Source organism: Pteronotus mesoamericanus, unplaced genomic scaffold, assembly GCF_021234165.1.
Source record: "Pteronotus mesoamericanus isolate MK-2021 breed Mesoamerican mustached bat unplaced genomic scaffold, CSHL_Meso_final contig_947, whole genome shotgun sequence".
Taxonomy (NCBI): domain Eukaryota; kingdom Metazoa; phylum Chordata; class Mammalia; order Chiroptera; family Mormoopidae; genus Pteronotus; species Pteronotus mesoamericanus.
This window is the reverse complement of record NW_026555287.1, coordinates 543110-555584: the sequence shown is the minus strand read 5'-3', so window position 1 is coordinate 555584 and position 12475 is coordinate 543110. Positions and strand designations below refer to the sequence as shown.

Here is a 12475-nt window from a genome sequence, read left to right as displayed (position 1 = left end):
GCTTGTGGTCTGTACTGAGGGGTGGAACAAGGCTGCTTAGACACTAAAAAAGCCAATCAGTACACTGCTGGGCACACCTAGCTCCAGTCATTAGGGAAAGGGGAGGTGGGGGGTGTTAGATGCTTAAAGTCAAAGGGGAGTCCAACAGTTAAGTCGCAGTATCTGAAGGTGAGCAGAGCTCACTGAGACAGCACCCACTGTGTTACCACCACTTGTAGAAGGCAGAGGTGAGGGGTCTAGGACATACACGGACAGCAGAGACTCCACAGCAGGCTGGGAGGCAGTCTTCAGGTTTATTTATTCCTACTAAACATAACCCAAGAACACAGGAGCAATTCTGTACATCTCTAGAAACTCACAGCTAGCTCCAAAACAATAGAAATTTTAAACTATAAAAGATGAGTTGTATTCAGCAAATATAAAGGGTAACTTCAAGCTGTGTTGAACATTTATCAGACTATTTACAGTGCCTGGGCATGGACTCAGATCTCGCCAGCCTCCTTCTCCTCCGATGTCTTTCCGTTGGAGCTCTCGAGCCTCCAGTCGGTGGCCCGGCGCTCGCTCCGCCCTCGCTCCCAGGACTCCTCCCTTGATGCCCGCTCTCTGGAGAACCTGGGAAAAGGGAACCAGAGGCTCAGCAGAAACTGTTGTCTCCCTTTTGAATGTCTCCTTGTGTGCCAACAACTTGGACCTTCAACACCAGGTCAAGGAAGGCCAAGACCAACCATACCTGGGAGGGCTCCCAGGCAGGCCCGAGGACAGCCAGGCCTGCCATATCGTGCCTAACCCACCACCACTAAAAAGTGACATTTACAAAGATTTCTAGTAAGAGCTATAACATAAATGAAGCAAAAGAAAATACAACAAAAGTTCACACCTGACGTATGATCCATCACGTAAAAACACAACGAAAAGAAGTGCTAAAAGTGGTTGTAAGTGGTGCTTTTTTCCCCTTAGAAAAACCACTACAGAGGAAAATAGGGTCAGGACATAAATCTCAGGGGCTCTGTGTATGCAAGTGACAGTGAGCAGGAAGCCCCGAGTGCAGCAGGCCACGAGAGGGGGCTGTCCCCACATGTAACCACCTCCACAGTGTCTCAACTGTCCCATCCCTGAATCCATCTGCTGCTCTTAGCTAAAGACTCCCAGTGCTCTGGGCCCCATTCCTGACTCCTCAAGGCCCCAAAAGTCAGTCCCACAGATGCCCAGCCAGTCTCCTGGGCAACAGGTATGGCCAACAGGCCCAGGCTCTGAAAACAGACCCCACCAGACCCTGGGAACACAAAGAGAAGGGGCTCACTCCTGGTTGCAGCTACTGAAGAAGTCAGAGTAGTTACTTGTATTTCGCACTCCGGTCCCTGGAAGCCCGGCGGTGGCCCCGGCTATGGCTCCGGGAACGACTGCGGTGGCGCCGGTGTCTGTCTCGGGACCAGGACCGGGAAGACTTCCGTCGTTCTCTGGAGGTAGATCTTGACCGCCTCCGACGCCGGTCCCGGGAACGTGACCTGCAGTGGATGACCAGAGGCTCTGAAGGCTCTGGTGACCCCACCCTAAAGACCCTCCTCTCTCTGCATGTTCTGCTTGATGCTTACTGGTATCTCCCCTTTCTTCCCACCAGTTAAGAACTTGGTCTGCTCAGTTAATCATTGGTCAGAAAGAATTATGGCCAGACTCTTCCCATTAGTGCTTCCCAGAAACATTTTTCCAGGAAACTCCTGGCCACCAGAAGACCTCACCAGAGCCTCCTAAGCTCTCCTCTCATTGACAGGAGGTCTTTCTGCTGCACTAAGCCCCAATCGACCCAACAGATGTGGCTCGACTCTCACTTACATCTATGCCCTTCACAAGCCAGCTCTACCCACTAGGTAATAATTGCGAAGTTATAAAGATTAAGTATTAAGAAAAATCCATGTGGAAAAGAACGTTAGACTTGAGAACTATAAATGGACCTAGAAACCTACCTCCTGCGATCTCTGGTTCTTGATCCGGACCTAAAATGGAAGAAAAAATGAATACTTTCTCCAAAACATCCCCATCCCTCACATCTAAGGGGAGGTGTCCCAAATCCATGAGGTGAAGGAGGGCAGCCTTCCCACAGAAACCTGTTGTCCTCTAGCCGTTCACTCATTCTCAGCCTGCAGCACCAAGTGGCAATGCTCACAGAATGTGGCCTACCCCCAATCCTCAGTCCCTAGCTGCAAAAGGACAGTACCAGCACCCTGAGTTCAGCCACTGGCTCTGAAAAGTCTTTACAGTGGACAATAACACAGCTATGCAAAGAGCCACCTAACAGAAAAGTTAAACAAAAACCTCAAGTTTTAAACATAGGCTCATTGCCATGTGAGGGTCACATGAGCTCCTTGGGAAATAGCATACAATCAGTAATCCAAAAAAATACACACTGCAACAAGGTCTCATTTTACAGTGTTCTACAGCAGAAACTTAATGATTGCCACCAACATGTGCTAAGAAGTGACAAAAGACACTCATGAACTATGTAGCTTGAGATGATGTGATAAAGGCTCTTAGAAAGCAGTTTCTGTAACGCCTGCTAATATTTACAGATTAAATTCCTTTGTCACAAAAATTCAAAGGAATTTTATAAAACACTCAAACATATACAAAGATGACCTTTAGGGGTACTTGTTCAAACAATTTTTAGGAGAGGCAACGAAAGCAAAAATAAACAAGTGGGAGTATATCAAGCCAAAAAGCTTCTGTACAGCAAAAGAAACCATCAACAAAATATAAGAAAATATCTGCAAATCATGTATCTGATAGGGACTTACTATCCAGAGTACATAAAGAACTCCTATAATTCAAAAGAAAAAGCATCCAATTAAAAAATGGGCAGAGGATCTGATTAGACATTTTCCCAAAGAACACATACAAATACCAATGGATACATAAAACAGTGCTCAGACATCACTAATCACCAGGGAAATGCAAATCAAAACCACAAAGAGACATCACACCTTTTAGACCGGCAATCAAAGACATTTCAAGTGTTGGCAAGGATGTGGAGAAAAGGAAACCCTGATACACTGCTGGTGGGATTGTACTGATAGATTAGTGCAGCCACTGTGGAAACCAATATGGAGGTTCCTCAAAGAATTAAAACTAGCACCAACGATGACCCAGCAATTCCACTTCTAGGCAAAGTATTCCCTCTTATCCTTAGTTGCATTTTCTGTGGTTTCAGTTACTCACAATCAACCTCAGTCTGAAAAATATTACATGGAAAATTCCAAAAATGTAAGTTTCGAATTGCACACGGGTCTGAGTAGATTATGAAATCTTGCAGCACCCCGCCCCATTCTATAAATCATCCATTTGTCCAGCATATCCATGCTGTAAATGCTACCCACTTGTTAGTCACTTAGTAGCGCCATCCTGGTTATCAGACCGACTGCTGAGTTACGGCAGTGCTTATATTCAAGTCACCTACTAATGGCCACAAAGAGCAGGAGTAGTGATGCTGGCAATTTGGATGTGCCAAAGAGAAGCCATAAAGTATTGTATACATATGAAAAAAATAGCAAACTGAGGGTTTGATACTATCTGCAGTTTCAGGCATCCACTGTGGGTCTTGGAATCTATCTCCCATGGAGAAGGGGGGACTACTGTATTTGTCTAAATGAAATGAAATCACTATCTCAAAAAGATACCTGCAACCCCAACCTAAGTATCTACTGACAGATGAATGAATAAAGAAAATGTGATACATATACACAAGGGAATGTTATTCAACTATACAAAAGAAGGAAATCCTGCCATTTGTGACAACATGGATGGCCCCTGAGGGCATTATGCTAAGTGAAATAAGGCAGAGAGACAAAGACAAATACTGCATGATTTCACTTACATGTGGAATCTAAAAAACCTCAAACTCAGACACAGAGGTGGGGGTGGGAAGGAATGAAAAAAAAGGGTGGAGGTGAGGGGAAACAAGAATATTCGGTTATTACACATCAGTGTAAGGAAACATCTGCTGTGGGACAATCTCAGAGATCAGGTGAGTGTCCCACAGATGCCAGTGCACAGAGACAGACCAAAACCATAGTGGTTACCTATGGGTAAGAGGGGATTTGCATGTTTTGCTCAATACATCTGTACACTGTTTTGAGTCTCTTTTACAATCAAAATGTGTTAGGTAATTAAAATAATATAAAGAAACACAAAAAAACCCCACATGTATTTGTTCTTTCTCACTTATGCACTGAGGAATTCATTCACCAAAGCCCAGTTTCTGGGCCTTTCAAGGACAATGAGCTGTGCCCAGATACAAGTTACTCCTGAACAGATACAAGTCTCTTCCCTGAACTCTGACCAGACTCAACATCTCTACTTGGATGTCTCTTAGGCATCTCAAACCAAGTGTGGCCAGAGCCAAATTATACTCCCCACATCCTCCTCACCCCAATACGCTGCTCCCAGTCTTCCCCACCTCTGTAAGTGGCAACCAAAGGCTAGATAGAAACCATGAGGCCAACTCTATTCGCCCTTTGCATGCCTCAAAACAGACTACGAACAAACTCTATCAGCTCTACCCTCAGAACACACCTAGACCCTTCCCACACTCCTGTTTCAAATTGTCATCTCTTCCTTCTGGACTCTCCCAGCTGGCGCCTTACTGTTCTCATCGATTCCATCCCTACCACCTGCACTTATTCACAGCAAGGCAGCAGATCCCACCCTCCTCCCCTGGTCCCACCTCACTCAAGTCAAAGCCAGAGCCTAAATAGCCCCAAGGGTCCACCTCCATAGCAAGAGTGGCAGCTGGCAGCAAGACAACACTTGCTCCTGCCTGTCCTGTTTGCTGAGTGCTGCATCCACAGGAATCGGTGTGTGGCAGGTTCCTCTCCCTTTTCTACTCTTTAGCTCTTGAGGGGCGGAAGGGTGTCTATACCTTCCCAGACAAGAATTAGGTCATCAGAGCTCTTGTGCAACTAGAGATGGCCCACACAGGTCTTTCTGGGCCAGCCAAGACCTCACTGGACTGAACATGCTGCTAGTTTGCTTATTTTAACGATAACTTAAGATACTTAGCAAACCTCAACTGTTACCAACAACACTGAAACGAAAGGAGTAGGGGTTTCCTTAGGCACATAGGCTGTCGTAGACTCACCTCCTGCTGAGCCGCTCCTCCCGCTCCCTCTCTTCTCTCCTCCTCAAGCGATCCTGATTTCTCTTCTCCTGCTTTTCAGCCACAGTTTTCTAAATAAATGAAAAATTGGCAAATGAGAGAACAGCAAGTTACACAAACTAGAGTGTGAATATTGTTTAACAAAGCATGTTTATATGATCTCAGTATTGGTCATTTAAAATTTAAGAGAATCTCTTTAAAAAATAACATGATCATTTAAAAAACTTATACAATGAAAAATGAAAACACTGAAAAATGCTTTATCATTATATTTTATACAGTGACAAAAAACTACACATTCTATAGGGTGCAGTACTTCTAAGTCACAGGGAACTTATCATATTGCTTCAAAAATCCTGCCAGAAAGTTAGTTTTTTGTCCAAATGAGACTCCACCAACTTTATGGTAAAAGAAAACACAGGTGTGTGACCAAACATCTTGCTGTGGGCAGCCAAGCCTCTACTGCCACAGAGCAGCCTGTCGTCAGGTGCTGAGTGCTACAGTGGCTTTAGACCTGGTCTCAAAGGACAGCAGGCCAGGAGAAGTAGACCATGAACCTCCACAACTGGCTTTTAACAACAAGCTTAACACATGGCTCATGTGTTAAGAAATGCAACAGAAAATGCAACAGGCAGGAGTAGGCCATAGGAAATTGCACCACTGGAACACAATCAACACAGCTTAGCACAAAGTACTATGTCCAATCTGCATACCCCCCATTATCCAACACCTTTCAAAGCCTTTCAATGGCCTGATCTCTCTGACTAGTGAAATGATGTCATGAAGGGAAGTCAGAGCCAGTGGGACAAGAGGTCACCAGTCTTCCTGTACTCATGAAGGTATGAAGGACGACCTTGTATCTCAGCGTTGACTGGAGCCTGGCCATGTCCCCAGGAAGAGAGGGCACTGCAAAGTCTGGGAGGAAGGCTACCTCTCCTTCCTAAAGCACTTTCCAGGTATGAGAACCTTCCTGTCTGTCACCTCCAGCTCTACAACTGGGACGCCAATCACCTTGCGCCTGAAGCAGGCACACACAATAGACAAGTTAAGGTTAGTGATCAAAGTCTCAGCACCTCTGCTTCCATGCATACTCTTCCTAAGTGGATCTAACTGCAAACAGACCTGTGGTCTGGCATCTGGCATCATTTCCTTTCCAAACCCTTCCTACTCCTTAAAAAACTATCACTGCCCAGTCTTGGCAAAGAAAGCTTTACTTTTTTAAAAGATTTTTATTTTAAATTAAGAGAGAGGGGATGGCAGGGAGAAAGAGAAAAACATTAATGTGAGAGAGGAAACCTGGTCAGCAACCCAGGCCTGTGCCCTGACTGGGAATGGAACCAGCAACCCCTCAGTTCACAGGCTGGTGCTCAATCCACTGAGCCACACCAGTCAGGGCAGCCTTACTCTTCTTATACCCCTGCATTTACTTTGGTCTGTGGCCTTGACGTACAAACACCTCTGGGACTACTGTAAATGAAGCCATTTCTGATTAGGGCACAGAACTCCTACCTTATCTTTTAGAGGTGTCCTTCCAAATACACTGCCTTTTTTAAAAAAAATAATATTTACTGATTTTAGAGAGAGAGGGAGAGAAAAACATCGATCTGTTGTTCCACTTATTAATGCATTTACTGGTTGATCCTTTTATGTGCCCTGACTAAAGGTTGAACCTACAACCATGGCGTACCTGGACAATGCTCTAACTAAATAAACTACCTGGTCAGGGCCCAAATACATTTTCTGTTGTTAGTTTAAAAGCTACTTATCAAGTCTGTAATATATTTGTGTTAATTCTGATCAATTCATAACTGTAAAGATAAAACCTGCTTTCTAGATCAGGTTAGTAATTAAGTCTTAAGGTTTCAGAGGAAAATATTTTAATATATCCACATTTCTGATGAAGAGATACATGTTTAAGAAATAAAAGGCTTGCCCTGACTGATGTGGCTCAGTGGACTGGGCATCATCCCACAAACCAGAAGGCTGTCAGTTAGATTCCTGGACAGAGCACATGCGTGCATTGCTGGCCAGGTCCCTGGTTGGGGGCATGCAAGAGATAACCAAGCGATGTTTCCCTCATACTTTATAGTTTCTATCCCTCTCTTTCTCTCTTCCCTTCTCCCCTCTCTAAAAGTAAGTACATAAAATATTTAAAAAATTTAAAAAATAAAGTAAAAAGCTTTCAGGACAAAATTATGGAGTGATATGGCATGGAAATAAATTTTATAGGTGAAATGGGAATGTAACATTTCCAAATGCTAAGAAGCAGATTTTTTTAATGGAGGTGATATCAGACACTAAATTGCTATTTGTGCTTTACTGGCTAAAGTATTTTTACATCTTTGATACCAATAAACTCATCAAGAAAAAATTCTGACTTAAAAATGTGTAACAAAGTGTCCTGCCTGGGGTGGCTCAGTGGATTGAGTGATGGCCTGCAAACCAAAGAGTTGCCAGTTTGATTCCCAGTCAGGGCACATGTCTGGGTTGCAAGCCAGGTCCCCCCGTATACGGGGCGCACAAGAGGCAACCACACATTGATATTTCTTTCCCTTTCTTTCTCTCTCCCTTCCCCTCTAAAAATATAAAACATCTTTTTTAAAAAAGTGTAACAAAGTAAATCATTTTTCAACATTTTACTGGGAGCACAGGAGTAAAATGTGTCAAGACCAATGGCTGAGAATATCCTTACTGCCACCTCAAGCCACCTCAGCTCCCTCATCCAGTGCCGAGACCACACATCACCTCCTGGGAACCCCTTCTTGAATGCAGAGCCCTGCCACCCACTGCTACTTCCTGAGAGGCACCCAAAGGCCTCACTCTTGACTATCATAGTGTCCTATCATAGGTGCCATGTGTCTGTCCTTCCACCAGATTCCAGGTATCTGGAGGGAAGGGCTGCCTATTTCCTCACATCCCATCTTCAGCACACAGTACACAACAGGAAATACTCTTGTCAGTTTGGAGAACGACAGTTCTAGTATCTAAAACATGTTCAACCTTCCTTTTATACCTAACATGTCATATGTTTTACAGTCTAACCCAGGAAAACAATCACCTTCTCATCTTAAGTCGGCTCAAAGCAAGGGCCGGGGTGTGTCACCCGCCATTTAGCCTAACCATTCTCCATGCATTGCCTCAGTCCAAAGAGAAAAACTAGAAACTGTTGGTTCTTTCCTACCTCCTAACAAAAGTTATTTTGGAGATGTGCAAGAGATGTTTGTATCCTGTACTGGACTACACCATTACCTTCATAAAAAGGGAGTGAAGACTAAATAAATACCCAAGGCCCCTTAAGTTTTCTTGTTGTGAATGAAGTGATGAGTTGAGCATTTCACTATAAAACTCAAGGTATGTTCTTAGAGGGGATCGAAGCAAAGTTTTCTGGAGGGAAATAAATGTGAAGCTCACGAGATTTCTCAGGTTTTTCCAGAAACACAGTACATTAACATACCCTCAACTGATCAAGCTTCTCGCGGATCTGAATGAACCCCAAGTGCAATTTGCCCCCAAAGTGGTCAGCAAGACGACGGTCATTGTCATGGAGACCAAGGTAGGCTGAGCAGACTTCACAGACACGCAACTTCTGCTGTTGAAAACTGGATGCAGGCATGGAATTTCTGTATTCTTCCTGGAGAAAGAAAATAGAGTGATAAAAGTGCCACCAAATATTCAACTCCAAAATGGAAATATTTGAAGGAACTATTGAAGTGACTTACAAATAAAAATTGGATCATTTTCAAAGCTTCAGATACTGATAACCAATACATCATTTACTTAAATGAACCAACAGCCCTGTCTGGGTTCAGCTGGTTAGAATGTTGCCCTACTATGCCAAGGGTGTGGGTTTGATCTGTGTTCAGGGCACATGTAAGAATCAACCAATGAATACACAAATAAGTGAAACAACAAATGATGTTTCACTCACACACTCTTTCTCAAAATCGATCTTAAAAAAATAAAAGAAAGAAATGAACCAATAGCCAATTCCAAAGCAACGAGGAAAATTCAAAACAGTGAAACAAGCAGGATGCTGTCTGTTCTCAGACTGGAGTGAAGGCCAGGTCTCTGCTAGGCACTGTAGGGAGCTCTGTAAGGACCAGAGGGGTAAGAAAGGAGAATCTTCAACAGGGGCCTTCAAAAAACCAAACCAAATAAACAAGCAAAAAACTATCTACAGAATTTGTGTTCCAATGTCTAGGAAACTATATCCCAGTGCAGCCTCAAAAGATAAAATTTGGCCCTTCCTGGTGTGGCTCAGTGGACTGAGTGCCAGCCTGAGATAAAAAGGGTCGCTGGTTCGATTCCCAGTCAGGGAACATGCCTGGGTTGCAGGCCAGGTCCCCAGTAGGGGGTGAGCAAGAGGCAACCACACACTGATGTTTCTCTCCCTCTCTTTCTCCTTCCCTTTCCCTCTCTCTAAAAATAAGTAAATAAAATTTTTTAAAAAAAGATAAAATTTGGAAGGACAAATACATTAGACACTCTTCACAGAAGAAAGTGTGTACAACAAAACGAAACACACTCATTTTTGCAGCCACTACAATCTGAGTTCAATCACAACTCAAAAATACATGAGACATGAGAGAAAATACACCATGAAAAATACATGAGACATGAGAGAAAATACACCATGACATGGTAACTGCTGCTTTTGCCCAAGTTAAAATGCACTTTCAAAATCCAGGTTTAAGATATGCATTCCAACAGTCATTTACCCTTATTTAAAGGGACACCTAAATTTAAATAATCTTCTCTTAACTCACACATTCAAAACATTTCCTAGGAAATGTTAATTAAAATAAGATACCGTATCACTCACTAAACTGGCAAAGATACAGAAAAACAGGCACTCCCATACACTGCTGGTAGGAGGAGCCTGAATTGATACAACTACTGTGGAGTGCACTTTAGTAATCTGTCTGTTAAAGTGGGATACGTTACGTGCCATTACTAAAAACTCCTTCCATGCCTATGCTCTAGAACATTCTCACATGAACTAGCAGACAAGTGCAAGGACTCTCATTGTACAACTGTTTACAGATGAGAAACCCCCGCCCTGACCAGTGTCACTGAGTTAGCTGGGTGTTGTCCTGCAAAGCAAAAGGTTGCTGGTTTGATGCTCAGTCATGGCACATGCCTAGGCTGTAGACTCAGTCCCTGATTCGGGCACGAGAGGCAACAAATCGATGTTTCTCTCCCTTTCTCCATCCCTTCCTCTCTCTCTCTCTCTAAAAAACAGATAACTAAAAATAAATTTTTTTTTTTGGAAAAAAAAGGTGAGAAACCTCCAATAACCTACAAAACTGCCAATGGACAGGCAAGTTCATTCATAAAATGGAATGCTACAGAAATAACCTAAATGAACAAATCTAAAGGCAGCAACATGGAGAGATCTCACACACAAGGTGGAACTAATAATCTAAGTGGAAGAATGACACAGGCAGAATTTAAGTAGGGTATTTTTTTAAATCCTCACCCAGTATGTTTATTGCTTTTAGAGCGAGAGGATGGGAAAGGAACATCGATGGATTGTCTTTCCATATGCACCCCGACTGAGAATTGAACATGCAACCTTTTGGTGTATGAGGTGAAGTTCCAACCAACTGAGCCACCTGGCCGGGGCTATGTAGGATTTTTTTAATGCACACAACACCCCCACCCCAACATACACATACATACACACACACACACACACACACACATGCACACATGTGCAGTGTTTATGGGTAAACATGTGAAATAATACCAATGCCTGACTCTGGAGAGGGAAAAAATTGTGACTAGAGAGAGGAAACACTGAGCACTTGAATTTCCATTGCAATGTGCTACATCTTTTATTAAAAGAAAAAAGAAAAACCTTCAGCAAAAATTATAAATATGGTGGCTACACAAATATCTGTGATATTATTCTTTTCCTTTCTGTAGTTTCGAAACTTTGAATGCTATATATATATTAGAGGGAATGCTTAGAATCCCTCTAATATCTCTCAAAATAAATTCTAATTATGCTGAGTGAAAAGCCGATCCCAAAACAGTCACATACTGTATGATTCTATTTATATAACATTCTTGAAATGACCAAATAAAGGTATAAGGGACAGATTAGTGGTTGCTAGATGCCAGAGACATAGGTGTGGCTATAAAGGGCAATAGGAGAGATCTGTGGTAATGGATGTTCTGTATCTTGACTGTATCAATGTCAACATCTTTTCTGTGATGTTGTACTATAGTCTTACAGCATCGGGGGAAAGTGGGTAAAGTATCTCTCTGTTCTATTTCTTAAGCCCGCTACTAGGAGCAGAAAGGACCCCACAGGTGACACACCACCAGAGAGACTGGCACTGCTGAGGCCTCCCACATGCCATCCTCTCTTGCCTGGTTGTCTTATGTTATGCTGCCTCCTGGGAGCACTCATGGTAATGGGGACAGCAGCAGGGGCAAGAATCCTAGAAGTCCTGAGCGTGAACACCCCATGAGTCCCACATCCTGCTCCTGCCTTGGCTGTCTGCAGACGTCTATGTAGTGAACTCCACATCTACAATTCCTTTAGCCTATGTATCAATCTCGGAGTCATCCAAAGGGTTTTTGGTGTTTGCCTGGTTCTTTGAAGCAGAAATAGCTGGGTCTCAGGGTGTGGTAGGAGGCCACAAAGCATCTCTCCTGACTTAGGCCGTTCTGGTAGGGCGGTCAGCAACCCAGGGAGCCTGAACCTGTGCTACATATGAACACAAATTTCCCATTTAAGTAGAGAGGGATTTAGTTCTTATATAGGACTTATATAAAAAAGATTTAAATTGGATGTAAAATGCAGGTATGATGTTAAGTCATGCCACCATGGCAATGCCATTCAAGGTATGTGACTCACAAATATCACCTGCCAACTGTCACATGACCCCAATTTGCCTTTTAATGTGATCACATCTAAGCACTTACATACAAAAATATCAGATACATATTGTGAATTCTTTTGTCTCTCTTAAGTTCAAGGATGGATTACAGGACTTCTCATCCAACCACAGAGAATTACAACTAAACCTCAGAACAAACAACACCTAAAACTGTCAGAAAATCAAACTGTATGGAAGTCTGACAATCAAGGATTTAAAGAAGCCATATTCATGCACATGGGTAGGAGGGGCGGAGATGGGCAGATAGGCGAGGAGACTCGGTGTGGCACAGAGCTGGCTGCAGCAGAATGGACAGTCCTACATTCACATGTGGTAGATAAAAATCAGAAGGGATACCTTGGGAGCAAGTGATCCCAAGCCAGGCCCCAGAGCCCAGGGTTCCAGCGCCAGGAAGATAAATCCTCCTAACTTCTGGATG

At 43.4% G+C, this 12475-nt stretch overlaps 1 protein-coding gene across 3 annotated transcripts in view; it reads right to left on the bottom strand.

Moving 5' to 3' along the window:
- Positions 1-281: 281 nt before the first annotated feature.
- LUC7L (LUC7 like) overlaps positions 282-12475 on the bottom strand; it is a 35096-nt gene continuing 22902 nt past the window's right edge. For 2 of the 3 annotated variants that reach the window (XM_054586755.1, XM_054586753.1), the window contains 5 exons: positions 8601-8777; positions 5129-5217; positions 1962-1991; positions 1338-1505; positions 282-612 (listed from right to left, as the gene is read on the bottom strand). In XM_054586755.1, the coding sequence (XP_054442730.1) occupies positions 483-612; positions 1338-1505; positions 1962-1991; positions 5129-5217; positions 8601-8777 (594 nt within the window). In that variant the 3' untranslated portion in view covers positions 282-482. Of the gene's footprint in view, positions 613-1300; positions 1506-1961; positions 1992-5128; positions 5218-8600; positions 8778-12475 lie in introns of all 3 variants that reach the window. The other variant, XM_054586754.1, reaches the window with a different exon arrangement.